The following is a 25,082-nucleotide window of genomic DNA, read 5'->3' as shown; positions in this document are numbered from 1 at the left end:
AGGAAAAACAAAAAAGGGGGTGGTGTAGCTTTTTACATAAAAAACAGTATTCCTTATGAACTGCTCCCGCAATGCACAGTTTTGAGCCCCGCATACGAGTCACTTTTTATTCAGACAGGTGCATTCATCTTTGGCGTAATTTATCGGCCACCTTCTTCGTCCCTTCAAGAGTTTTTTCATTTTTTCGACGCTGTATTAGATGATTTTGCCTTGCAAAGTAAACCTGTGGTAATAATGGGTGATTTCAATATTAACATGCTAGAACAGTCACACTCTGTGAATGAATTCGTTGATATAGTATCGGCCAATGGGTTTTATAACATAATCACAAAACCTACCCGCATCACACACTCCAGCGAAACACTTATTGATCTTTGTATAACTAACAGCGATATTAACGGTGCAATAGCAGGAGTACTCCTGAGTGACGTCAGTGATCACCTATCAACTTTCTGCTTCATTCAAAGGTCATATAAACAGATCGTCGAACGTACCGATCGGCCACAGAATTTGCGGATTATAAGCAAGATCAAAATTGACCATTTTCGTCAACTCGTTTCCTCTATAAACTGGAGCGAATTACTATGCGAGGAGGATCCTAATATTTTGTACGACAGATTCTTGGATAAAATAATAAAGTTGTATGAATGTGCTTTCCCAGTTGTAGCAACAGCCAAATGCAGAAAAGGAAGCCTTGGATTACGCGAGACCTGCTTAGACGAATCAATGCACGAAATAGACTTTTCAGCCAGTTTATAAAATCGAAAGATTTGTCAGTCCTGAAAGAGTATAGAAAAATTAGAAATAAGTTAGGTGCTGATATAAAAAAGTCTAGAATTAACTATTACGCTCTGAAGTTCTCGGATGTTTATTTTGACCCTCAAAAAACCTGGCGTACAGTAAAAGATCTTCTACAGAAACCGGAGAAGAACGTACCAACTCAAATGACAATTGGAGGAACTGATCTTAGCGGTAAAGATCTTGCTAATGAGTTTAACAGGCGCTTTTTGGCACTTGGAGCCTTTCGTGCAACAACGTCCAGAAATACTGGACAATACGTAGAATCTAATGTACAACATAGCCTTTTCCTATATCCCACAACTCCTTCAGAGGTTAATGACATAATACTTGGCCTCAAAAACAGCTGTTCCTGTGGTTTTGATGGCATTAAGGTAGCACCAATTAAAGCAATTGCTGACTTAATAGTTAATCTACTTTGTCATCTGACAAATCTAATCTTGACAACAGGTGTTTGCCCCGACAAAATGAAGATAGCAAGAGTGGCTGTTTTGTTTAAATGCGGTGCTGCAAATATCATCAGTAATTACCGACCTATATCAGTTCTCCCGTTGTTTTCCAAATTAGTAGAGAAAGTGATTAATATTAGAATCACTAACTACCTTAATAAACATGAGTTAATCTCTTCTAGCCAATACGGATTTCAAAAAAATAAATCGACTGAATCTGCGTTGCTTAGTATCAAGGAAAAGCTTATCAAAAACATAGAAAATCATCTGTACACATTAGGTGTTTTTCTAGATTTTAGTAAAGCATTCGATTCAATTAAACATGATATACTTCTTAACAAACTGCCATTTTATGGAATACGAGGGGATCCACTTAAACTATTGCAGAAATACCTTTCATGCCGTTCTCAGTATGTTGTTGTCAATGGTTTCACCTCCGAGTCTGAGTTGATTAAATTTGGGGTTCCCCAAGGGTCAATTTTTGGACCTACCTTGTTTCTTCTGTACATTAACGACATTGTATCTCTACCAGAAACTCCTCCTATCATCCTTTACGCCGACGATACAAGTGTATTTTTTTCAGCAGAAAGCTTAGACTCCTTAATTCCACACGTAAATTTATGGCTTGAGAATTTATCTGATTGGCTTATTGCAAATGAGCTAGCATTAAATGTTGACAAAATAAAGTACATTGTGTTTACTCCAGTTAACAAGGCTGTTCATATTAGTAATGAAGTGATATTTCAGTCGCGACCACTAGAACGGGTTTCAGAAATCAAATTTTTAGGCGTTCAGTTTCAGGAAAACCTGAGTTAGTCTTGTCATGTTCGCTTCATTAAACGCAGTGTTGCACAATGCATTGGTATGCTCAATCGGTTCCGTTTACTGTTGCCTCGTTATCTGCGGCATCAGCTCTATTTCAGCACTGTTCACTCGCGGCTACATTACTGCCTGCTTGTATGGGGCAGCACTTCGAGGACAAATATGGAAAGCCTCTATTTATTACAGAAGAAAGGTGTCCGCTTTATTGAAAATCTATCACGACGTGACTCGACATCATTACATTTTAGGCCAAATCGAATTCTGGACATTGAATCATTATTTAAGCTGCGATTGTCAGAGGTTGCCTTTTCAGATTTTAAAAGCAATCCAGCACTATTCATATTAAAATATACAAAACATGAGCCACATTACGAATTTAGGAAAACCATTTTTATCAAGAAGAACTGCCGGACGAATTATGGTAGACAATTATTCAGTTGGCAAATTCCTAACCACCTGAACCTCTATTCTGACCTGATTGATATCATGAAAACCTGTTCCTCTCTGCCTGCCTTTCGGAAACAGGCAAAGATTTTCTTCTTTAGTCATTTTCTTCAGTGAATGCCACGTGAATAAGTTTAAACCAGCTGGTGTGTGTAAGCAATGCAATGTTCGCATATTATACACTGTTTGGAAGATCAAGTTCTTCTGGAATGTCTTTCCTTTCGCTGTGTCAAATTAACGTATCTGTTTGTATTATTTTTTTGAAACAAAGGTGTTTTTTTGTCAAGCAAACCTATCTGTGGATATTGTTTGTGTTGTAGCCGCGGCGAGCGAAGCAGAGGCAGAGCGACTAAGCAACATGTTAATTCGGCATGCTGGGCCGTACAGATTGAGAGACCCGTACGAGCGATCTGCTCGCTGACTTCTTAACAAGTGCCGCTCCCACTCTCGGCGTTGCCATTCACACACGTCACAGTATCACGTGACACTACATACCAATCGCGCACAATGCGATCACATGATACTTCATTCCCTTTTCCCCTAACTGTTTTACACCAGCTCTATGGGGTATAACGATCAGGAGGCTTCCGAGAACGAGCACTGCGCCGAAGAGGTGGCGTGTCCGGAGGTGGCGCATGCTCCCGGAGCGGTGGTGCAGGCAGCGTGGACCTTGCAGGCGAACTGGCGTTCTGTTCCCGCAACGTAGATGCTTGGGCAGGCTGTGGTGCTGAGGAATCCTGTGGCTCAGACGTATCTAAGGAAGGGGTCTTAGTAGACGACTCTTCCGGTACAGAATCAGGCATTGAACTAGGCACAGAAGGATACACAGTTGGCCCGGATTCAACACTTTGGAACGAACACGGACGTAGGCTGTCAGCATGCACAAACCTCTGTTCCTGCCCTATTCTAACATTTTAGGTGGATGAACTGCACCGCTGTTCTATAACGCCTCGCAACCACTTCGATTCCCCAGGACGTAGTCCTTGGACGAACACATGGTCGCCTTCCTCAAATGATCTCCATGACCGCCCTCTCTCGTTAGCCTTCTCTTTCGTCTGGTAGAACCTGTCGTCCATACGTTTTTCCAAGTTCGGTTGGAGAAAGGTCAGGCGTGTGCGCGGCTTCCATGACAGAAACAATTCCGCGGGTGTCAGCCCCGTGGTTGCGGTTGGTGTGTTTCGGTACGTGAACAGAAATTGGTCAACCCGATGTTGCAAGGTTTTCTTGATCCCTGTTCTTCTCTCGTCGAGAACCTGTCGCAAAAGGTCCCGCTTAAAGGTCTGTACGTACCGCTCTGCGCTTCCATTTGATGCGGGGTGGTACGGTGGCGTCCTGGTATGCCGCACCCCATTCCTGCGGAGAAAGTCTGCGAAATTCTTGGCACAGAACTGTGGACCATTGTCCGTAACTACTTCTTCTGGCAGGCCGTAGGACGCAAAGACACTCCGCAGCTTTTCAATGGTCTTCTCGGTAGAGGTGGATGACATGACGAACACTTCTGTCCACTTGGAATGCACATCCACTAGGACTAGGACCCACTGGTTATCGGTAAAAGCAAAGTCCAGATGGATTCTTTGCCATCTGCGAGTTGGCCAACCCCAAGTTATCAGTGGAATACGTGGCAGAGCATTTTGTGTTAACTGACACGTGTCACAGCTTTTCACAATCTGCTCAATGTCCTCCGTGAGCTGAGGCCACCACACAAAGCTACGGGCGAGCATTTTCATGCGCGTCATCCCGGGGTGTCCTTCGTGCAAAAGATGCAACACCTGTTTGCGCAACCCACGAGGTATAATCACTCGATTTCCCCATGTAACACACTGCTGATCTACAGATAGCTCATGTCGACGAATTAAATAAGGCATTAACTCATCATCTTTAACATGCGGCGGCCAACCACTCATAGTATAACACAGCACTTTCGACAATACTCTGTCAGTTCGAGTGCACTTCTGAATTTCAACAGCAGACAATGGCACTTCATCAACAACTGAAAAGAAATGTGCATAATCCGAGACATCATTGCGATTTGCAAGTGGTAACCTTGAAAAACCGTCAGCATTTCCAACCTCTCGACCTTTGCGGTAAACCCAACGATAATCGTACGCTGCAAGCAGTAAAGCCCAGCGCTGCATGCGGGCTGCATCACTGGTACGGGCTTACCATGAGCGAGCAAGCCTACCAATGGCTGATGGTCGGAGTAAATCTCAAAGCGATGCCCGAACAGATATTTGTGGAACTTTTTCAGCCCAAAAACAACAGCCAAGGCTTCTTTTTCGATGTGAGCATACCCCTGCTCTGCTTTACTTAACGTTCTGGAAGCATACGCAATTGGCCTTTCGTCGCTTCCAATCTTATGAAAAAGAATGGCTCCTACGCCGTAAGCCGAAGCGTCGCACACTAGTCCTATCGGCTTTTTCTGGTCGTAGTATGTCAGCACATTGCTTTGTGTCAACCAGCTCTTACTTTCTTGAAACGCTTGCTCAGCTTCCTGTGACCACTGAAATCCCTTTTCTTTCTTTAGAGCATTATACAGAGGCTTAAGCTTAGCTGACATGTTCGGTACAAACTTCTCGTAGAAGTTAATCAAGCCCAGGTAAGCTCGCAACTGTGCCGCATCTTTTGGACTTGGTGCCTCTTTTATCGCTTTCACCTTTTCATCTGATGGCCGAACGCCCTTGTCGTCCAGAATGTGGCCTAGGTAAGAGACAGATGTCTGAAAGAATTTACACTTTTCCTTTTGCAATCGCATGCCTCTTTCTAGAAAACGTGTCAACACCCTTTCCACTCGATGAAAACATTCGTCAAATGTTGAACCTGCGATAAGCACAACATCCAAGTAGCAGCTTACCCGCTCAAGCCCTTTTAACACATCATCCATGACAGACTGGAAAATAGCAGGTGCACTTGTGATGCCATAGGGCAAGCGCGTGTACTTGAAAAGCCCCAGGTGTGTATTAACAACCACCATTGATTGTGCCTCCGGATGCAGTTCCAGCTGTTGGTACGCTGTCGACAAATCAAGCCCTGTGAAATACTTGCATCCTGACAACTTTGCAAACAAATCTTCCATCACGGGAAGTGGATAATGGTCAGTTCGCAGGCACGGATTTAATGTAACCTTGAAGTCCCCACACACTCTGACTTTGTTGTTCGCCTTAGGCACAACAACTAGGGGCGTCGCCCAGTCGCTTTTCTGTACAGGGACTAACACTCCCCTGTTCACAAGAGACTGCAATTCAAGTGACACGGTTTCCCTCAAAGAAAATGGCACCTATCGCGCTTTGCAAAATACAGGGTTCTCCCCTCCTTCAAAACCAGCCTGACTGGACTACCTTTGATCAGCCCCAGAGTGGGCTCGAACACCTTTGCGTACTTCTCAAGTAGCGCCGCAACTTTGTCTAAACACACGCCATGCACACTTGACCAGTCTAGCTTAAGAGCCTCCAGCCAGTCACGCCCTAGCAACGCAATGTCGCTATTGTTGTCGGTTTTAACGACAATGAGCGGAAGTTGCTTGCACTGACCATTATGTTCGACTGGAACCGTCAACTTCCCTGTGACTGTTAGCGGCGACCCACCGTATGTCCTCAGCTTTATGTGGCAAGGCCCTTTGGTAGACTGGGCCACAATTTCCTGTATAGCGTTTCTGGCACAATGGAAACAGACGCACCCGTGTCTATTTGCATGTTAACATCCTTCTTGGCTACCTTGAGACAGATTTCATAATGCCCTGGGCGTTCTGCACAAGAATAGACATTGTACAACAACACTTGGTCACAATCCGCGTCCTCCACAGCTACCGAATTAGCCGCGTCTCTAGACTTGAACTTGCACATTTTCGCCAAGTGTCCGTAACGCTTGCATGCACGACAACGATACTTGCGAAATTTGCAGTTCGATGCTTCGTGCGCTGAGCCACACCGAAAACAGACCGGCGATTCAGACACTCGGTCCCTTGCTAGTCCTGCACCGGTTGAACGCTGCTGCTGGCGTTTCCCACCGCCTGGCTTATGACGTACTGCGTCGACTGTACCTTGCGTCCCGGTCGGTTGAAATTCCCGACTTTCCTTCCGCGCTAGCTCGATGCTTTTCGCAACATCGCAGGCGTCCGAAAACGTCAACTTGCTTCTCTTCAGCAACTCTGCTTGCGTTGCACTGTCGCAGAGGCCCACTACAAAGCGGTCTCGAAGAGCCTCATCGAGGAATTCCCCGAATTCGCATGAAGCTGCCAAACGCCTCAACTCCACTGCATATGCTGCTATGGACTTTCCCTGATGCTGGTACCGCCGATTAAACTTGAATCGTTCTGCGATGACCATGGGCTTTGGGGTGAAATGACTTCCCAGCACTTCTACGAGTTCCGCATAAGTCTTGTCCTCTGGCGTTTTAGGCTCTAGCAAAGTCTTCAGCGTCTTGTAAGCCCTCTTGCCTATTGCCGTAATAAACATCGAGACCTTGTTGCCATTCACACACGTCACAGTATCACGTGACACTACATACCAATCGCGCACAATGCGATCACATGATACTTCAGTTTGTTTTGTAACAAAGGTGTTTTTTTTTTCCTATGTATATATTGCAACATGAAATCGTTTGCTGTGTTCTTGCTATGCTCCAAACTTGCTGTGTTCTTGCTGTGTTCCAAACTCTGTCTGATTGAATGCAGGGTGTCTAGGGCCCAGTCAGGTGACCACGCGTGTCACCTTTAGCCCTCTTCACCCAGACAGTTTTGTCTAAATCAAAATAAACTCAATGAGGGGCAATAATAGTATAAATAGTTAACAGAACAAGAAAGGCGCAATATCCATCCCACTCTGTGAACACCTTAACCACGCCGTAAAGGTAGGGAGGCAGATGAGACTGAAGGCGAGATGAGTGAAAGGGGTGCAGTAGCTGAGGACTCCGTATTGCCCGTATGAGACGTCCGTATGAGACGGACGTCCCATCGTTTTGCCCCTATCGAAACTTAGAGCCATTAAATTAGTTTACAGAAAAGGAAATGCCCAATTTCGGTAACTCGCGGAAGAGAACGTAGTTGGCATAAAATATGTACGAAAAAAAAGTTGTCTGTAATTGGACATGCGTAACTTGCTCGAATTCTTTGCCTCGATTTATCGAAAAGCTCAAACAGCTAATGAGCTGCGCTCAAATTTCTCATTAGAAATTATCGTAATCGTCGGCATCTTTTTTTATGGTATATCGTTTTCTGTTGTGTATATTCTTTTATAGACTTTGGTATATTTCGTATTCTTCCGTGTTAAGAAGCTGAGGTTTCAGCAAATGGGTTTTTCTGAATTTATTGAAGATGTTACCGTTGTTTTCCCTTTTGTGTCTTCTTGATCGAGTGTGCTCCACCAAAGACTTGCTCTCCTTCTGGCATTTATAATGTGACAAATTTTGTAGAAATATTTCATAACACTGCACCCGATTCTACTCACTAGCCTCAAACTGGGCCCCAATGGCGGAACTGACTCTGGAAGATTACGACCCGATGCCCGACGACGACCTAATCTGCGCCATCTCCCGCTCGGTGCTGCGGGAGCAGGTGGAGCGCCACTGCCGGCATATCTTCTGCCGCCAGTGCATCGAGAAATGGCTTCGCACAGACAACAGCTGCCCCGTGTGCCGCGAGCGGGACATCGGAGTCTTCAATCCCGATCTTCCACTCGTTCAGAATAGGCGGAAGAACCGAAAGGTAACAGCACCTGGTGCACCTAACCTTACTAAAGTACATTTTATTTTAAATATGCATCCTGGTTTAACACTAAAAGAATGGTGTAAATGCCGTTTTTAAAGCAGATATTTATGGGGCATTTATTTCTGCTTATGTATTCTAGATTTTTAGGAAAAAAACAATGCACAATGATGAAATCGATGCTCGGTACATGAATGGAAGCTAAGCGTATCATGCCAGATGAACGTGAAACTATTCTTTTATCGCTCTTGACCTTTCCAAACAATTTTGAAATGTCTCTGGATCTTCTTTTACATGTGCTTTGCGCTCCCGAGTTAAAAGAAGCAAAGCAATCAATGGCTACGTTTGTGCGTGAGCCAGAACCTCGAAGGAGCGAAATAAATTACAATATGAGGTTAAACATTTTCATTTCGCTCCAAGTTTCCTGTGCCGAAGTGAAACTAATTCACCTGAAAGAAATTTTGATTGCCATTGTTATGTGCTGGAGCCTCTTTGTTTCTCGACCCCGCCGGGATGGCGCAGTGGTTACGGCCCTCGCCTGCTGTGCCCAAGGAAGCGGGATCGAATCCCGGCCTCGGCTGCTGCGTTTCGATGGAAGCAAAAGGGAGTGGCGTCCGTGTGCTGTGCGATGTCAGTGCGCGTTAAAAAACCCCAGGTGGTCGAATTTTCCAGAGTCCTCCAGTACGGCATCTCCCATAGCCTGAGTCGCTTTGGGAGGTTAAACCCCGCAAACCAAACAGTAATTTTGATTGCCATTGTTGGAGTGGGAATTGAACGTGTGGCTGCAATACTTCCATGCATCCAATAGACCATTGACGTCGGTTGACTTATAGGAATCAATGTGAACCAAGTGAATCTATGATGCAAACTCAATTGACCCAGTAGAATATTTGCGTGCAAACTGTGAACAAACATAGATATAGAGACAAGATATGGTACATGAACTTAGTTTCTAAAAGGGCGCAATATGCTCCTAAATGACAAATTAGAGGCTCCTTCAAATCTCTTATATCAGACAATTTACAACAAATGGGATGCCTTTTTTGTGACGTATTCATCGTTCCTTTCGAGGAGCTGCTTGTAGCCTTCTTGAACCATTTTCCTGTCTGCAGTTACCCTACTTGATTTGGAGGTGTTCGGTTTCTTGGTTTACGATTGCATCTTCGTCTTGTACACTCGCCCTGTGTATAGAATAACTATATGTACGATTGCACGTTCAGATATGGCTCTACTATAAAATGTGACTAAATTGAATGTTCAAAGAAAAAATAAGCAACTAATGCTGGCTGGAGATGACGATTAGAGGGAGAATCATATGCGCTATTTGATACCTGCTCACTGCTGCCCCGTGAGTGCTGATGAGAGTGGTAACAAACAGCGCATAAAGAGTTCTTTGCAGGCATATCTTTTCAGCGCCAGTTGCTTTTGTGTGCAGGCTGACAAAATTATAGCAACTAATATGCACTACTGCCGTGGCTTAACATAAATGGGCCATTGATTAGATGAAACCTTTCTTGGCTATTAGTGCAAGCCGTCACTGCTGAAAAACAAATCAAAGAGTTAGTACTCTGATCTATTAAAGTTTTATTTTATAGAATAGTCATGCATTATGGTGTACAGCCGTAATCAAGAGCGCGTTAATTTCTTGCGCTTTGATGCTTGTGCAAAACAATACGATATCTATACCATGGAGTAAAACTCCATGGTATAGATATGGAGTATACCATGGAGTATACCATGGAGTATACCATGGAGGCATGGAGTAAAACTTAACTTGAGATCACAAGGCTAAGCAAAATGTTAAGTCACCCAAGCAGCATTAATAAGCTGAAAATATTGGTAGTGTGTTGACAATTTCTAGCCATACATGAGTCCAGTAAACTACCAGATTAAACTAATACTTACGGAAAGGGTGTGCTGCAGGATGCAATGTTTCCAGTGGTTCCATATTTTCCATATCTGCATGCTTTCGAATAACGTGTGTGTGTGCATGCTTTATATATGCTTCAGTACTCATGAAACATATTTATATTGTAAATATGGGCGAAAGTAAAGTGCACAGAATTGTTTTAGTAATAGTCGTTCGAAGACATAAATTGGAATGAAAAATTTTAATAAATTATACAAAAAAAATATTTATATATTTTAATAAAATGAAATTAGAATGAGGTCTTAGCGTTACTAGACACGGAACTGTGTTCATATTCCCGCAAGAGAGCCTCATGAGCTCCATTTGATTATTTTTTTGAGATATCAATGCAGACAATACGGCAGAGTATTTCGGCGCTAATTATGGCCTTCAGACACTCGAAAATAATATAGGTGAATATTTTTAGTCCATTAAACTAGACTAGTTCGGAAGTGTGGTTGGTGGCACCCCATTCTGGTACCCTGCACTCAGTGGGTAAGTGGGGCCGGGCTATCAAAATGGTATATTATTTCCTTGGACCTGATGTTCTCCTCGGCTGAGGTTAAAGGCTTAGGAAATAATTGGCCTATTTGGTTTATGATCTTTTATCTCCCAAAGAGACTCAGGCTCTCAGAGATGCTGTAGTAGAGGGCTGCGGAAATTGCTATCGCACTGGTTATTACCACCCACTGGCGTCGCACACTATACGAGTGCCTCTCTATTCGCCTCTGTCTAAAAGCTGCCGGCATTCTATCATGCGCCATTGCGTTGAGCAGTCTAGATGCCCAAGCACTGAAGCACTGCAGAGGGGACTTGGGAAAATTGTGTCGAACGAACTCGTTTTGCTTCCGGCTCAGTGTTTCTTTCCAGAGTAAGCCACTCCTAAATACAGCTCGTGCGGCAAAATGAACATATGTCGCCCTCTTTAAACCGAAGTGATGGCTATGTAGTATAGCATCCGCTTCGCATTCGGGAGTCACCAGCTTCCTACCTAGGCGCCGCTGGTTACTTACCACATCTGCAATCGGTTCAATATCCTTAGTCCTGATAATGTGCTTCTCAGAATGCTTGGTGAAAGGGTTCCGGACAAATTCGTCGCAATGAGGGATCCCGTAACGCGTTCCTTTATCAACTTCAAGTGTGTAAATTGCACAAGCAGCCATTTTGTGAACTGAAGCGTTGCCCCTTTATCGGCTAAAAAGGAACAAATTTATGGTGGTCTGTGGATGGAGCGTACGCCTCGTATTCTGGAGGTACCAGTTGTGGTTCCTTGTGCTGCCGGAGATTCAACGTTCTTTCAATGACCACAAGGTGTCCAGCAGCCTGTTGCGAGGCCTTTATAAGGTGAAACACTTGCGAATGAGCTCAGTACAAATCGCCAATATCTTGCTCTAGCAAACTTTGAGAGTTTGTCTTTTAGATTTTGCTGATTGCAAACTAGGAGCAAACTATCAGTACTATTAAGCCAATTGACAACATGTTATACACAAACAAACGGCGGAATTCCATAGCTTACATGGTTCAAACATGTGAACAAACGTCGACTGCTGGTGTCCGTTAACAAAGAAAGGCGAAGAGGTAGAAATTACGCTTAACTTTTCTGATTGGTTCTCGAATAAGGTCACCCTCCTTTTCGCTTTCAAAATGAGAAACTAGTGCAGATGCACTACTGCGCGCACTGAAATAATCTCTATCGATAATCGCAGGTCAAGTGCCGCAACGCCAGTTGCACTGCCCGCGTACCTGCGGACAGCTACGCCAGCCATGCCAGGCTGTGCGAGTACCGCGAGCTGGGCTCTCCCGAAGAGGCACGTCTACTGAGGACCCTATACGAGGCAGCCGACCCTGAAGCCTACGCTCGCGACTTGCTCGCTTGCGAAAAGGGCTTCGGGCTGATATCCACGTCCGAGCATCTTCAAAACACACAATTGTCTGGAGGATCTCCGGCGCAAGCCTATTATTGAATGTAACTCTTCGCCTTGCGTTTATAATTTTTTTTTTATAATTCAAGTAATCATTCATTTATTCGGTAACTTCTTGAAACGACAAATAATATCAATCGAATTTTGCACTAACGTAACCTTGCAACACACGCTTTCGCGGGATATCTATTTTGTATCCTTGACGCACGCATTACCTGCAGCTCACAGAATTGGTACTGCAATGGTGCAGGAGTGAGTGGATAGATCCTCTGCTCTTCTTGGCACCTTAGATTTGTTCCGAGCCGGGAGGCTTCAAGAAACTGCAACATACATAGCTGCTCATGTGGGACCCAGCAACGGCAAAACCAACGAGAAAACAAACACGGATTATTGCCGTTCCCTTATAAAAATGGGAGCATCCTTTGAGTTCAATGTGAACTCAAAAAAGTCAGAAGGAAGCAACTTCCTCTGAACTGAAATTGGCTACTGATTTTGAATTCACTGTGAATTAACTTTCTCTGACCATCCTGTGAATTTCCTTTGAACTCCCAGTGAACAGACCTTTGTCAGTTTGAGTTGAGTTCACAGGCTGTGGCCAATTATTGGTTCAAAGGAAGTTCGAAGGAATGATGACTATGGGATATTTGGTGGATGTTCGAAGGAAGTATGTTCAGACTGAGACATTTGTTTGTATGAGCTTATATTTATTTGAATATATGTACTTCCTGTGTTTAGGCCTTGCAATTAGGTTGCTTTCGAAGACCCTGCGACAAAAAATCGGATCACTGTCCACAATCCAAGTGCAAACATGCGCAACTGCCGTTGACCACCTTGGCCAGTACTCCATTGAGCAAGCAGGTGTAGGCTGTAAAAAAAAGAAAAAAAAATACATTAGAAGCATGACTGCAATGAACAAGCTAGAGTCCATCCAGCCTTCCTTAGCTTTTGTAAATTAAATATATAGAGCACGGACAGTGTGAGCGCCATGCATGCACCACAGCATTATGCATTAAGGCAAGCATTATGGCCCTGATCATTACTGAAAAGTCAGCTGTTTGGACAATATTTCAGAATGCTCTTGCATCACATGCACAGGCTATGAGCTCGAGGACTCACAGATAACAGCATCCAATTTCGGGCAGCCCAATGCCTTTTTTGGAGCTTTCTCCTTGCGGGCATTGCAGACACGACCATAGAGTGAGCTCTCTTCCAGTTCTTGGGGTGAGAACACAACCCGCACCAAGTTACACGCAAACTTTGTTGCTTGATTGCCCGAACTGAGTTTCATGCGGTCAATCAACTGCTGATTTACCATAATATTGCTGCCAATGTGCACCTGCAAGAACAAAAAGCAAATATTAGTACTATGACCAGTATTGTAACATACAACAATATTCCTTGATATGCAATAAGAAAATGAAGGGGCTTTACAAACAACAAAAAACTTAGACCAGCTAAAGAACATTCAAAGAAACCTCAAAACGCATAATTAAGGTCATTTGTTTGCAAGTAAAAAATACACATTCAAGAAGCCGTACTTTAACATGTACAACAATGAATGCATACGAAAACTATTGGATGTTTTTGACACCTTCCCGAGCGGTGTTTTGATCTAATTTTGAATGATGCCAAACATCTTTTAACATTTTTATTAGCGTCACCTGACAATTATGTACTATGTATTTAAGGTAACTAGCCAAAAAGAGGGCACATAATGCCCCGCAAAGGATTGAGCGCTAATAGTGCATTGCTATAGCAGAAGGAAAAACAAGAAATAAGAGATTTTGTAATGACCTATTTTATGCTTGCATTGCAACAATAAAAAAAAAAAACAGATTTTAAGTCAGAAAATAAAGGGATTTACTCATCATTAACATTGCAAAGGCCATTAAAAGCCAGTTTAGACAGAGCACAGTGTCCACATTGTCACCTCCTGTTTAAAAATACTAACATCCTTTTCGTACATCAAAGCTCAACCAATTAAAAAAACTGCCAATGAAGGTTTAGTAAAAGCATGCACGCCCTGCTCTGTATGTGCTACTTTGAGGCAACATTTAGTTTCCAGCTTGCACAGGTAGCTTTCATAATTTAACCCCTCAAGCGCTTTGGACAAGCAGCTCGTCCTTGTAAAGCTGCCCTCAAGCCATTTTGGACGAGTGTAGCTTGTCCTTGCAGGATAGATCCTCACCCTGAGAGTTTTAGGCGAGTACAGCGCTCCTCTGTGGCTTAGGTCATGTGCCATTTGACAGATGGCACCACTTACCCGTTAACTGCTTTTTGTTCTACCGCTTGAAACCCTTTTAAGCAGCCTTAATGAGAAAAATGGTGCCTGGTAGAGGCAACGCATGCACTGCTGGCCCGTCATCGCGGGAAAGAAGCTTTTCTTCGTTGCCATTCTCGCCATCCGAAGAAGGATCAGACACCAAGTTTTGCATTCTTATGGGAAGTGAAGACGACAGTGATGACATGAGTAGTTCTTCCGACGAAGATGATGACAGCTCAGACGATACTATTGCGAGTTCTGTGTCAGTGGATGAAAATTGACAACATTCCGATGAAACCCCCTGGGCTTCCATTCTTGGTCGTCCCTTGTAAAACATTTCCAGTTACCTCGCTATATGTTACTCGACTAGATTGCTGCTTATTGGCGGGCAGTTGATTTTTCACGTAATGAGCAATAAACTTCACTGCGCTCATTTGACTTAGTTTCTGGTTCAAATATTTCTGTCTCGGATACCTCTTTTTTATTACACTGCCAATAGAAACCAGCAGTAAAAATAAAAACTAAAGGGATACTTAAGCTCCGCCTTTAAGGGTATGATGCGACCAGTGTAGGCTACCACCCAACATATAAAGCCCTGCTTTGACCAAGCTGTATCAACATGTCTGCGTAGCCTAGGTGTAGCAAGCCTGACTCAGCATTAAAGAGCACTGGAATGTTGATTCGTATTTCACCTTCCCACCTCAAATGAACGACCGGAGTTAGCAGCTCCTCCTAACTTTTGGATATCATGTGGTCTCGTTAAGCCACACAAATCATCGAAGAATGTGTGTTCGGCCATGCCACTTGCCAGCGCCATGCTCTTGATGTTTCACTCACAACACAGACAACAAATTTTCATGTAATGGGACCTTTAACGATATCGTAATTTTAAGCAATTTTAGCTAGAAATCTGGAAATAATAGTGCTCAAGGGGTTAAAGTGAAATTGAACTATTGTTGGATCAGCTTAAGACGCCACAACTCCTTCTCAAAGGAGACTGTCCTGGCAATACCATGGTGGTTAATTGCCTTTGACTTGCCAGAGTGACATTGCAGGTGGCTGTCAGGTGCAAGTGGATTATCTGCACATTAGCTTGAATACTATGATGACTGGCCCAAGTCACTAAAATGACTGATTAGAGGAGCACCAGCTGCGTCATTCGAGTTGTAGTGCAAAAAGATGGCCTTGCGAGATCGATAACCTAAGAAATTGCTGAATATTAAACAAGCTAATGGAAATCTCTTTTTTGATGAAAAGGGCTTTGCTATAGCCCAAGCGAAGTATGCTCAACAGGAAGCGTAAACAAAAGTAACCATGCACTTCCGATCAATACAGCTTTCACAAAAACTCTTCCAAATCAATGTACACACGAATGAAGTAACAGTAACTAAAACGAAAGGAAGCAGTTGGGATTTTTTTTTCATGGTTGTTTTGACGAATTTAAGAAAATAGCACTGTCTGTCTTTTGTCGTTTCTATTAAATTGACATTCATTTAAAATATCATTATGCAACTAATTATGCAGTCTGTGAGCCCAGCCTCATAAAGAGCATCCCGGCCACGGCAGCCGCTTTTCAGTGGAGCCGAAACGCAAGGTGCCCGTGTGCTCTGTGTTGTCGGTGCACGTTAAAGAACCCCAGGTGGTCGAAATTTCCAGAGCCTTGCACTACAGTATCTCTCATAGCCTGAGTCGCTTTGGACATTATACCCTAAGAGCCAACCAATCATAAAGAGCATTTCTTTTTGCCTATCTCTGAATTCAGTGACTGCTGACTTCATTCACATGGATAATGAGCTCCTCGTTTCCCTATCCCTGCACACTTCTCAATGGAAGTGCATGACTTGTGGCAGTGCTATCATAAAGCTAGAACCAAGTTCTTGTGTGACCCTTAAAAACGTTTCATCGAGAAAGGCAGTAATGAGGACAACCATGCAGACACTAGACTAAAGCAACTAACCTGAGCCTTGGTTGGCGGCACAACTGCTTGTGTTGTACACGCAGCATTATTAACGGATTCCGTCAGTTGATTGACCAGCTCAGCAACATCTGAAAAAAAAAACAATAAAAGGAAAGCTGAAACAAAACATACTATTTCATCACTAGCAGCAGCAGCCCATGTAACATTCACCACAGGAGAAAAGCCTTTTCTTCGCACTTGACTGCATGACCAACCCTTATCTGTCACCAAATGCGCCATTCAAAATTTAGCTGCTAGACAATGGCATCACTCACGCACTCAAGGCACCCTATCAGCGGTACATAATCTAGGGGATGCTGATAGCAATTGATGAAGCCATTGCTGACATCTCACTTCTGATCTCTTTGTTCGCTGTGGAAATGCCTGGATTGAATTAACTGCGGAGGACGTTGTAACTACAGTGCAACTGACGGGTGCTGCTATAGCTTAGAATGAATTCATGGGTGCGGATGATGATGACGAGATAGCTGTGAGCGCTTTAACAAAGTTAGTCAGATCACATCCCTGAAACAGTTTGTCGGTAGCAAGGGCCTTGAAGAGGTCAGCATGCAATATACATGTATGGCGGCAGCAATACGCCATACATTTGGACAAAGGCTGACACTCGAGTGTGTAGCTGATACTCGATAGCCCATGCTTCACCTATCTCGTGTCTGTCTTTCGTGTTGACATTTGCTAACATGGTGTAGTGACCGAGTTAAGTTAGGCAGATTGCTGAGCCAGGTGCCGAGCTTGGACAAGCATAAAATTCCTGTTGTGAAAAAAAAAAAACACCACCTAAGTGACCAAAATGGCACAGGAAAATGAAGCGCATGCCATAAGGACTCCAAGGTCCAAGACAGGACGAGGCCACATATGATAATTTCATACAAATTTAGATTTTTTGGTGTCCCTCCTGCGTTCATTCTAGATGCACCTCATCATTTGCAGGAGACTCTGAGGTTAAAATCTGAGGGAATCAAGGGTTCCATTCAGATACGCCGTCCACAGTAATGCAAGAGCACCACAGACCTAATGCAGCTCTCCGGGTTCACTGGAGCGTTGTTGTCACCGACCACTCCAGAACAGAAAGGAACCCGATCCCGCGCCTGTTTTTCGGCCTCGGCTTGAGCAGCACAAACCAGCACAGGTGCTCACCTTGAGTGGCATTTGTTTACCATGCATTTTCATGCAGCTATCACATACGACAACAGGCTCAATCTCAGATGCATGCCGATCCCAAGCAATGACATGTGACACGCAAGTCACTAACACAAACAATGCATGCTTGCAGAGCAGGAGTACCAGCAGTTCATCTGCTACGTGCACTGCAAGCATGGTGGTTGGTGGCGTCATGCAGCAGCGCCAAGGTGTAGCTGAGCACTACTGTACACCACCTATAATGTGTTGCAAAGACAACTACAGGAAGAACACCAATCCTAATCCTCAGTGCAGGGGGAACCTTATTGCAGCAACATAATCTTACTGGTGCTTTTACTAGGACGTGCTACAGACCAAGAGGTCTTATTCATTTAAGAGTTAGCATTTGAATTTGTTATGCTTCACGTAGCATCTGGTGACACAGCAAATAATTTCACTCTCATGGCAATGGAGATCAGCATTCCAATGGCTTCAGAAAAAAGCGATCACATACCAAGCATCTGACGTGCTTCATCTCTTGCGGCCTTATATTTCTTCATTCTTTTTTTTTTTGCAGACTCCACTTCATCCTCAAGCTCCAGGACTCTCTTTTTTGCATCTGTTGGCTTAGACATTTCGTCACAGCTGCAGTTTTCCTGCAAAACGACATGTGGCAAGGTCTATTCACTAAATTGTATTTGCACTCAAATGCATCATACAAAAATGATTCAGTATAACGCATTGTGCAGATATCTGGTTCCATACATGAGATTAGCAAAATAGTGACCAAATGAAGACCACTGACAAGAGAAACGTAGCATGGACACTGTTTAGGGTTCAAAGCAACACTTCTTAAGGAGGAACATTAGCCCTTGAGCAAACCTTGGCACATAAAAGGACACGGTAATGTTTAACTGCGAGCTGACACCATCCAGCATCACTACTGCTCAAGTGGGCAGAATGCCCACTTGAGCAGTAGTGGACAAAACAAAGGATGCATTTCCAGAAAAACAGTTTGAGCTCCCACGCATACCGTAAAACATAGCCACTCTGCTTTATGGTAGGTTCATGGTGTTTTATGTCCCAAAGCGACTTAAGCTATAGCTATGAGGGATGCCGTAGTGGTGGGCTCACCTGGGGTTTTTTAATGTGCAAATGACATCATACAGTACAGAGTCAACTTGCATTTCACCTCCACTGAAATGCGGCCATGAATGCTGGGATTGTACCCATGTACAGTCGTGAGCTTTATGAAAGGGAGCACGCGATCCCGTGGCAGACAACCTCGTCCTGAACTAGTGGCAAAGCGCAACGGCAGCATTGAAAATGAAGTGGAGAGAGCGGTGCTCTTCCACCTGTTGGCCGTACCCCATGCACTGGGAGCAACTTTTAGATCGGCAGCTAAAAATCATTGCAGCATTATGCTTTGAAGTAGGATGGACAGTTGGGCGAGTTGATACAATTGCATAGTTGGTGGAACAGCGCGAAAAGACGAAACACACTCTCTTCTTGTGTGCTTCGTCTTTTCGTGCTGTTCCACCCACTAAGCACTATGCTGTTGGTAACTGATATCACTGCTTGTCTTGCTACGCTCTGACCTAGCGACCCATTCGACAAAACGTTGGGCGCTTTTATCTGCCTAAACTTCAGTCGCCTGCAGCTGTGAAAGCGTCCGTTTCGCTGCTACACTACCAGTTGTCTCGGAACGAGCACCCTGGGCATCTTTAAAACTTGTTCTAAATCAGCTTCAATAATCAAGGAGCTGCCATTCCCTATGCCGCACCGTACCGAGACAACGGTAAGAACAGAATCCTTTTTTTTTCTTTTTACGGAGCCCAAATTGGAAGCCTACTCCTGTTATCACGAAACACCTAGAAATGCCATTTGCTGTGTAAACAGGGAGAATCAGGTCCACGTAACGACAGCAGGCGCGTTTATTCTACTTGTTATTTCCGCAAATTCTGTTCATTAGGCTTTTTTTTATTATTATTTCACGTAATTCCCGGCATCAGCTGTCTGTCTACCCCGTGCACCATGTGGACTACTGTCACCTGCTGGTTAACACAATGCGGTCGTAATGCGGGCATGTAAACGACTTCGCGACACGACTCACCGCGAGTAGCAAAGGAAGGTGTTTTCACCGGTGAACATTATTACGAAAACGAAAAGAGACAATAGACGTTTGACTACTTACCCACTCCGAGGCTGAACGCAGAAGAGTACGACCCCTCCTTCCATTGGACATGTAGCACTCCTTGGTTCAGAATAATCTTCCAGTATTTTGGATTATCGACCAGTTACGCCTGCAGTTCTTTTGATTGTAGGAATCTTACGGGGTATGCGTACCACTTCTGAGCGGTCGCCGATTTAACCAAGACGTGATCGGCCATTTGCACTACTCACGCTGTGAAAACACGACGAACACAACGAACGCGAACAATCAACTTCCTACAGTCATGAAATACATAGTGAAGTATGCCGCCGGCTGTTCTCACGAAAACGATAGCGCTAGAGTCTCAAGCGCCATTTCGAACGAATCAAAATTTTAAATTCACTTTTGCAAATTTAACAAACTTTTAAAATAAAAACTATAATTAAAAACAACCTTAAGAGTTTGTTTTTTTACTAATAATATGTGATGCGTAACAAACGCAAATAATTTAAGCAAATTATTGACACTAGCAACAGCAGCGCTCTTTTTTTTTTTGAAGCGGAATTCGTGTGGTGCGTGTCAATCTTCATTGGTTTTACTTAACGTGAGAACGTTGGTTTTACTAGCAGTACTTGGTAACCTCGGTGCGTGGGCTTTTTGTGCACGATGGTACCGACGTCGCCGACGTATTAATTGCTGGTCTTTAAACTGTGATAGGAGGTAAACGAGCTTGACTTTCGTGAATAGTGTGACATCCGGCACTAGACATATCGTGAAGTGCATTTAACCGCAGGCTTTTGAAGCCGTTATCGATGGTGCTGCGATAACCGCCTACCCGTCGCCTACCTGTCGCACGCACTGGAAGTGCCACCACGGTAAAATCGTACTTGCGCGACGTCAACGTCGCGCCGTACCGAGGTGCACTAAATCACGACGGAAGCAGGCCGCGCTTGCTAACAGCGTCGCTGCGAGCTAAGCGTTGCCAGGCTACAGTGACGACCCAAATACTGAAGAACCCTGCCAGCCCTACGCCGAGCTTCGTTGCGGTCCGTGTCAGAGTGCTGAAGCAGCGGTCACAGATGTAGACGCCGTCTCGCGCATGCATCGCCATTGAAGCAGCGGGCTGCGAAAGCGATGAATTTGAACCACCTGGCATTCTTTAACATGTATGAAAATTCTTGAATGTGTTATATTTTATGTAAAAAAAATTCAGAGGGGCAAGACATAGACCAAGTAATGCCACACACACAAAAATAAGCACAAGAAATGCATGAAAAGAAAGTTATCTTTACACTTAAGGACAAAGGGAGGAAGGGGCGAATATTCTTGGTCCTTGTGTGGTGACTAAGAAGAAACTCGCGCTAAAAATAAGATCTAGCGCATGAAAAAAAAATACCATGGATTTAAAAAAAAATGAAAAAAAAATGAAAAAAAATGAAAATGATGTTTACTTGCACAGCAAAGAAAGGAATGCGATTGTGTATATTTTGATAAATGTATGATTGGTTTATTCTAAAAAGTTCAGAAGTTTAAAAGTGCAAGGGATACTTATGAAAGAAAAAAAACGAGAAGTAGAGCTGAAAAGAATGAGCTTCGTATGTTTTCACTTAAGAACAAAAAAGAAGGTTATGATGCATAAAGAATAAAGGGAACTTACTTCCTCTTTACTTGGGGACAAACCAAGGAAGGTCATTATTGGTATTGCCAAAGAGAGCCAGTTTAAAAATGAGCTTCCTTCTGTCAAAAGAAAGGAAAGTCTCAACAAGGTGAGTTCAAAGGAAACTTCCTTTACTCAAAAGAAAGGAAAGGTCTATAGGAAGGCTGTTCAGGAAGCAAAAATGAAAAACAAAGGAAGTAAAAAGGCAAAGTCCATTTTCATAAGGGTTATCAACTAACCAAATGAGCTTTATGCTGTGCTTCCCCTTCCTTCCTTTCCGCTTTTTTGCTTTATGCGAAAATACGTGTGCCATCCGCCGTAAATTATTTATTCAATTGGCGAACCATACGATGGAAAAGGCGTAGGAGGTGGTGGTCTTGCGGCAACCTCAGCATACGAGTGGAGTGTGTGCGGGCGTCGGGACAGCGTCGGCATGAATGAGCGGAGCTGGCAGTGGTGCGGCATGAATAGTTGGTTGTCGAGGGGGCGGAAGTGCTTCGGCAACTTGTTCCTGAATAACCTGGCGTATGTTCGAAGCGTGGTGTGAGCTGCATTGCGGAACGTTTAAAATTAATGATAATTGCCGGGCAACTTCTTCCGGTACGAAATCTTTAATTTCTTGAATAAGTGCAGAGCTGACAGTGCCATCGGACATACCGCGATCGTGCCTTCAGGTTGTCGAGGGACGATGCGTTGGCGACGAAGGTCGTCGTAGCTTTGACACATCGTGACAACGTCATTACAGTGCGGGGCTCTTTGGCCATGAGAATGTTGAATACGCCTTCATGGATGCCCATCATGATGTGGCGAATCTTCTGAGCTTCAGTCATCGATGCATTTACACGATGGCACAAATCTAAAACCTCTTCGATCTAGCTACCGGAGGTTTCTCCTTTATGCTGCACCCGCTCGCGCAAACGGTGTTCGGCGTGAAGCTTGCGGACCGCAGGGCGACCGAAGACATCCACAAAGCGAGATCTGAACGAGGCCCAAGTTTGTGAACCACAACTTTGCGACTTGTGTGAGGTAGAATATCACGTTGTTAAGATTCAAGATGTCATCCCACTTATTGTGGGTGCGTACACGTTCATACGATGAAAGCCAGTCCTCCACGTCCTGTTCGTCGGTACCGCTGAAGACCGGCGGGTCCCGCAGGCGAAGCACCCCGGAGCATGGAATAGAAGGGGCCGAGGTAGCGGGGCCGGTGGTGTTAGTGCTGGAGTCTGTCATTGAGGTAGGAATTCGGCCGCTGCGGAGCTCCAGGACGAGGAAATGGAAGAGAAATCCCGCGACCTCCACCAAGTGTTAAGCGGGGATCCAGGCACTGGTAGCGGGCACTGGTAGCGAGCAGGACCGGGGCGGGGGTGGCCTAACTTGCAGTCAGCTGGTCCGCGAAATCACTTCCTCTTCCTCCTTCTCGGTAATCTACCCACTTAATCGGAACTTCTTCTTTACAGTTTACATGATTATATAAAGAGAAGTGTTGCAACCTAATGTATATTTAATGGTTCATACGTGATGATGAACTTCCGACTCAGCACTGTTGTCACTGTTTCACATTCCCTCAATTTCTTCTGCTGGTATTATCTGCTATGCATGTTTTGTTTTTCAAATACTGGATTATACAATCACGGAAACCGCGACAAATGTTGCGAGGTGAAGGTTTGTTTGCGTTAACAAAGTGTTGCGCAGTGAGCGTTGCAACAACAAATCGCATCGGACTAGCTCGGCTATGCCAGGAGATACGCAACGAGAGGTGCGTTTCCCCGGCTGAGCTTGTTGCTGTCATGTATGTTTAGCAATAAGAGCCCTTGGGTATACACATCTTTTATTCATTTCGCTTGACAGAGACGAAGACTGCATGGGTCACATTGCACTTTCGGAACCTCGATAGGAGTGATCAGCCACACGAGGTGCCTTCAGATCCCCTTCCCTTGGTTCCCGTTGACTGAACTCTTTTATAGGCCCCATCTAGGCGGTTATGCTCCCTCTATTAGGCTCGGCAGTCTGGCATCGCCGTTTGGAAAACCGTTACCTCTTTATGCGCGGGCATTTCCGCTTCTTGCTTAGCCTTGCTACGCTCATTCTCCTCTTGCTGCAGCTTGCGCCTCTGTTTATGTTCTGCCGGCCATAGCGTTTCAATGGAGGAGGAACGGAAAGGCGGTCATGTGTTGTTCCATGTCAGTGCACGTTAATGATCTCTGCGTGTTCGAAACTGCTCCGTTGCCCTAGACTACGGCTCCTCCTTTTTTTCTTTCCACTTTCTCTCCCACCTTCCTCCTTTCCCTGAGAGTGCGTGTCAGGTGCCCACAGAGCAAGTGTGACAGATACTGCGCCTCTCCTTTCCTATGAACCAATTTTTATTGTAATTAATAATATTATTATTATTATTGTTACGCCCTGCATCTTGACATCTGCTTCTGGCAAGGTGTTCCCTTTCTTCGGGCGTCTCTACAGCTCTGCATCTTATCGTCTCCGCTTGGCAAGATATCTTAAGACTCTGTTTGGGCGCCGAACCTCACTCGCGATGCAGCTATCGTTTGGTTCATGACCACGTGCGGTCAAACTGACACACGACGAAATGCGCTTCTGTCTAGCGTAGCGCAGCTCTCACTCATAAAAATGATAACCTAAAGTTAGAGAGTCATTGAGAAGTTTTTGAAACGAAATATACACTGGCCCCCAACCTTTCATTTCGCTACACTCCGAGGAGTCACTGAGTCGTTGCCTAGCAACCACCAGAACTAGAGGAAGCCATGGGCTCAAAGCGACTCTGAAATAACGTCACACTGCTGGGACAATGTCGGCATGAAAAAAAATGACTACACCGGGAATCGAACTTCCATCTCTCGGATTTCAAGCAAACGTTGTGCGAACTGCGCCACACCCCGGGTCTTGAGTACGGCATCTCAATTCCCTTCTCCAGCGAGTGGATGATTCGAGTGAGGATGATAGAGTTGTCAGCAGCGCATTTCGGACGAGCGTGTACTACGCTTTCGACAGGACAGGATTAGACTAGATTAAATTGACAGGATTAGATTGGACTCAATTGGACTGGTTCGGATTGAATTGGGCAGTATTGGACTGGATTGTATTCGACTGGAAAGGAGTGTACTTGATTGGACTGGATCGGATTAGACTTGATTGGATCGTTATAGAACCTTTTGGTGAGGAGTGGGCAGCCTAGCACCGGCCACACTTGCTTTTGATACGTATACTCTGACCTAGCTGATCTAAGCTACGGCGAATTTTTTTATCCAGCAGTCACAAATAAGCTTTCAAAAGGCCGAGTTGTGCTGTATTTTTTTTAAACAATTGCGTGTATATGTTCCTTCTGTACAGATTCTCCTTATGGAAATGAACGGTGGAATGTTTGAGACACTTTGTACATTCCTGCCAAATATTTTAGATTGGTAAATGTGCACTGGCTGCCAGGGGCACTGATATTTACCAGCAGTACCTGCAATCTGCCATTGAAGCACCTGGTGCATGTACGGAAGGTACACGGGATAGGACACGAGATAAAGCGTGTTCTAATCAAGAAAAATAATCGTGTAATGGCATAAAAGTGAACCTTTGGCCACGATTAGCATAGACCATTATCCAAGGCTTACACTGCAGAAAGAATATTGCACCAGGGTGTTTTTGTAGCGTGCGCTACACTGGCCATATTCTCGCTGATTTCGCGTGGCTCTACGGCGACCATACTGAGTATGCGCCAGGAGCGAGTAACGTCACTGCGCGTGGATGGTGAGCCTCGCCATGGCCGCAGGTGGTCGAAGATGATAGCAGCCAGGATAAGGTGAACAAACACAAAGCGAAGAAAGCCTTGCCAAGCGGAGACGCCAAGATCAAAGCGAAACAATCATAG

General features: G+C 44.5%; 2 protein-coding genes across 2 annotated transcripts; one reads left to right on the top strand and one right to left on the bottom strand.

Annotated features, from left to right (window-relative positions):
* The first annotated feature begins 7,835 nt into the window (after positions 1-7,835).
* LOC146184493 (RING finger protein 151-like) lies at positions 7,836-14,238 on the top strand. Its single transcript, XM_084609396.1, has 2 exons — positions 7,836-8,211; positions 11,827-14,238. Exons 1-2 carry the CDS (start codon positions 7,975-7,977, stop codon positions 12,082-12,084), a joined length of 495 nt encoding a protein of 164 aa, XP_084465522.1. The 5' UTR covers positions 7,836-7,974; the 3' UTR covers positions 12,085-14,238.
* Positions 14,239-14,457: 219 nt separating this feature from the next.
* LOC146184492 (uncharacterized) lies at positions 14,458-19,658 on the bottom strand. Its single transcript, XM_084608567.1, has 4 exons — positions 19,597-19,658; positions 17,917-18,058; positions 16,263-16,351; positions 14,458-14,478 (listed from the first exon to the last, which is right to left on the bottom strand). The coding sequence occupies exons 1-4, from the start codon at positions 19,645-19,647 to the stop codon at positions 14,458-14,460; spliced, it is 303 nt and encodes a 100-aa protein (XP_084464693.1). The 5' UTR covers positions 19,648-19,658.
* Between the last annotated feature and the right edge of the window lie 5,424 nt (positions 19,659-25,082).

The sequence above is a fragment of the Amblyomma maculatum genome, chromosome 7 (assembly GCF_055883805.1).
Source record: "Amblyomma maculatum isolate TAMU_Amacu chromosome 7, ASM5588380v1, whole genome shotgun sequence".
NCBI lineage: Eukaryota > Metazoa > Arthropoda > Arachnida > Ixodida > Ixodidae > Amblyomma > Amblyomma maculatum.
Note: the sequence above shows the minus strand (reverse complement) of the source record. Positions and strands in the feature narration are given on the sequence as shown.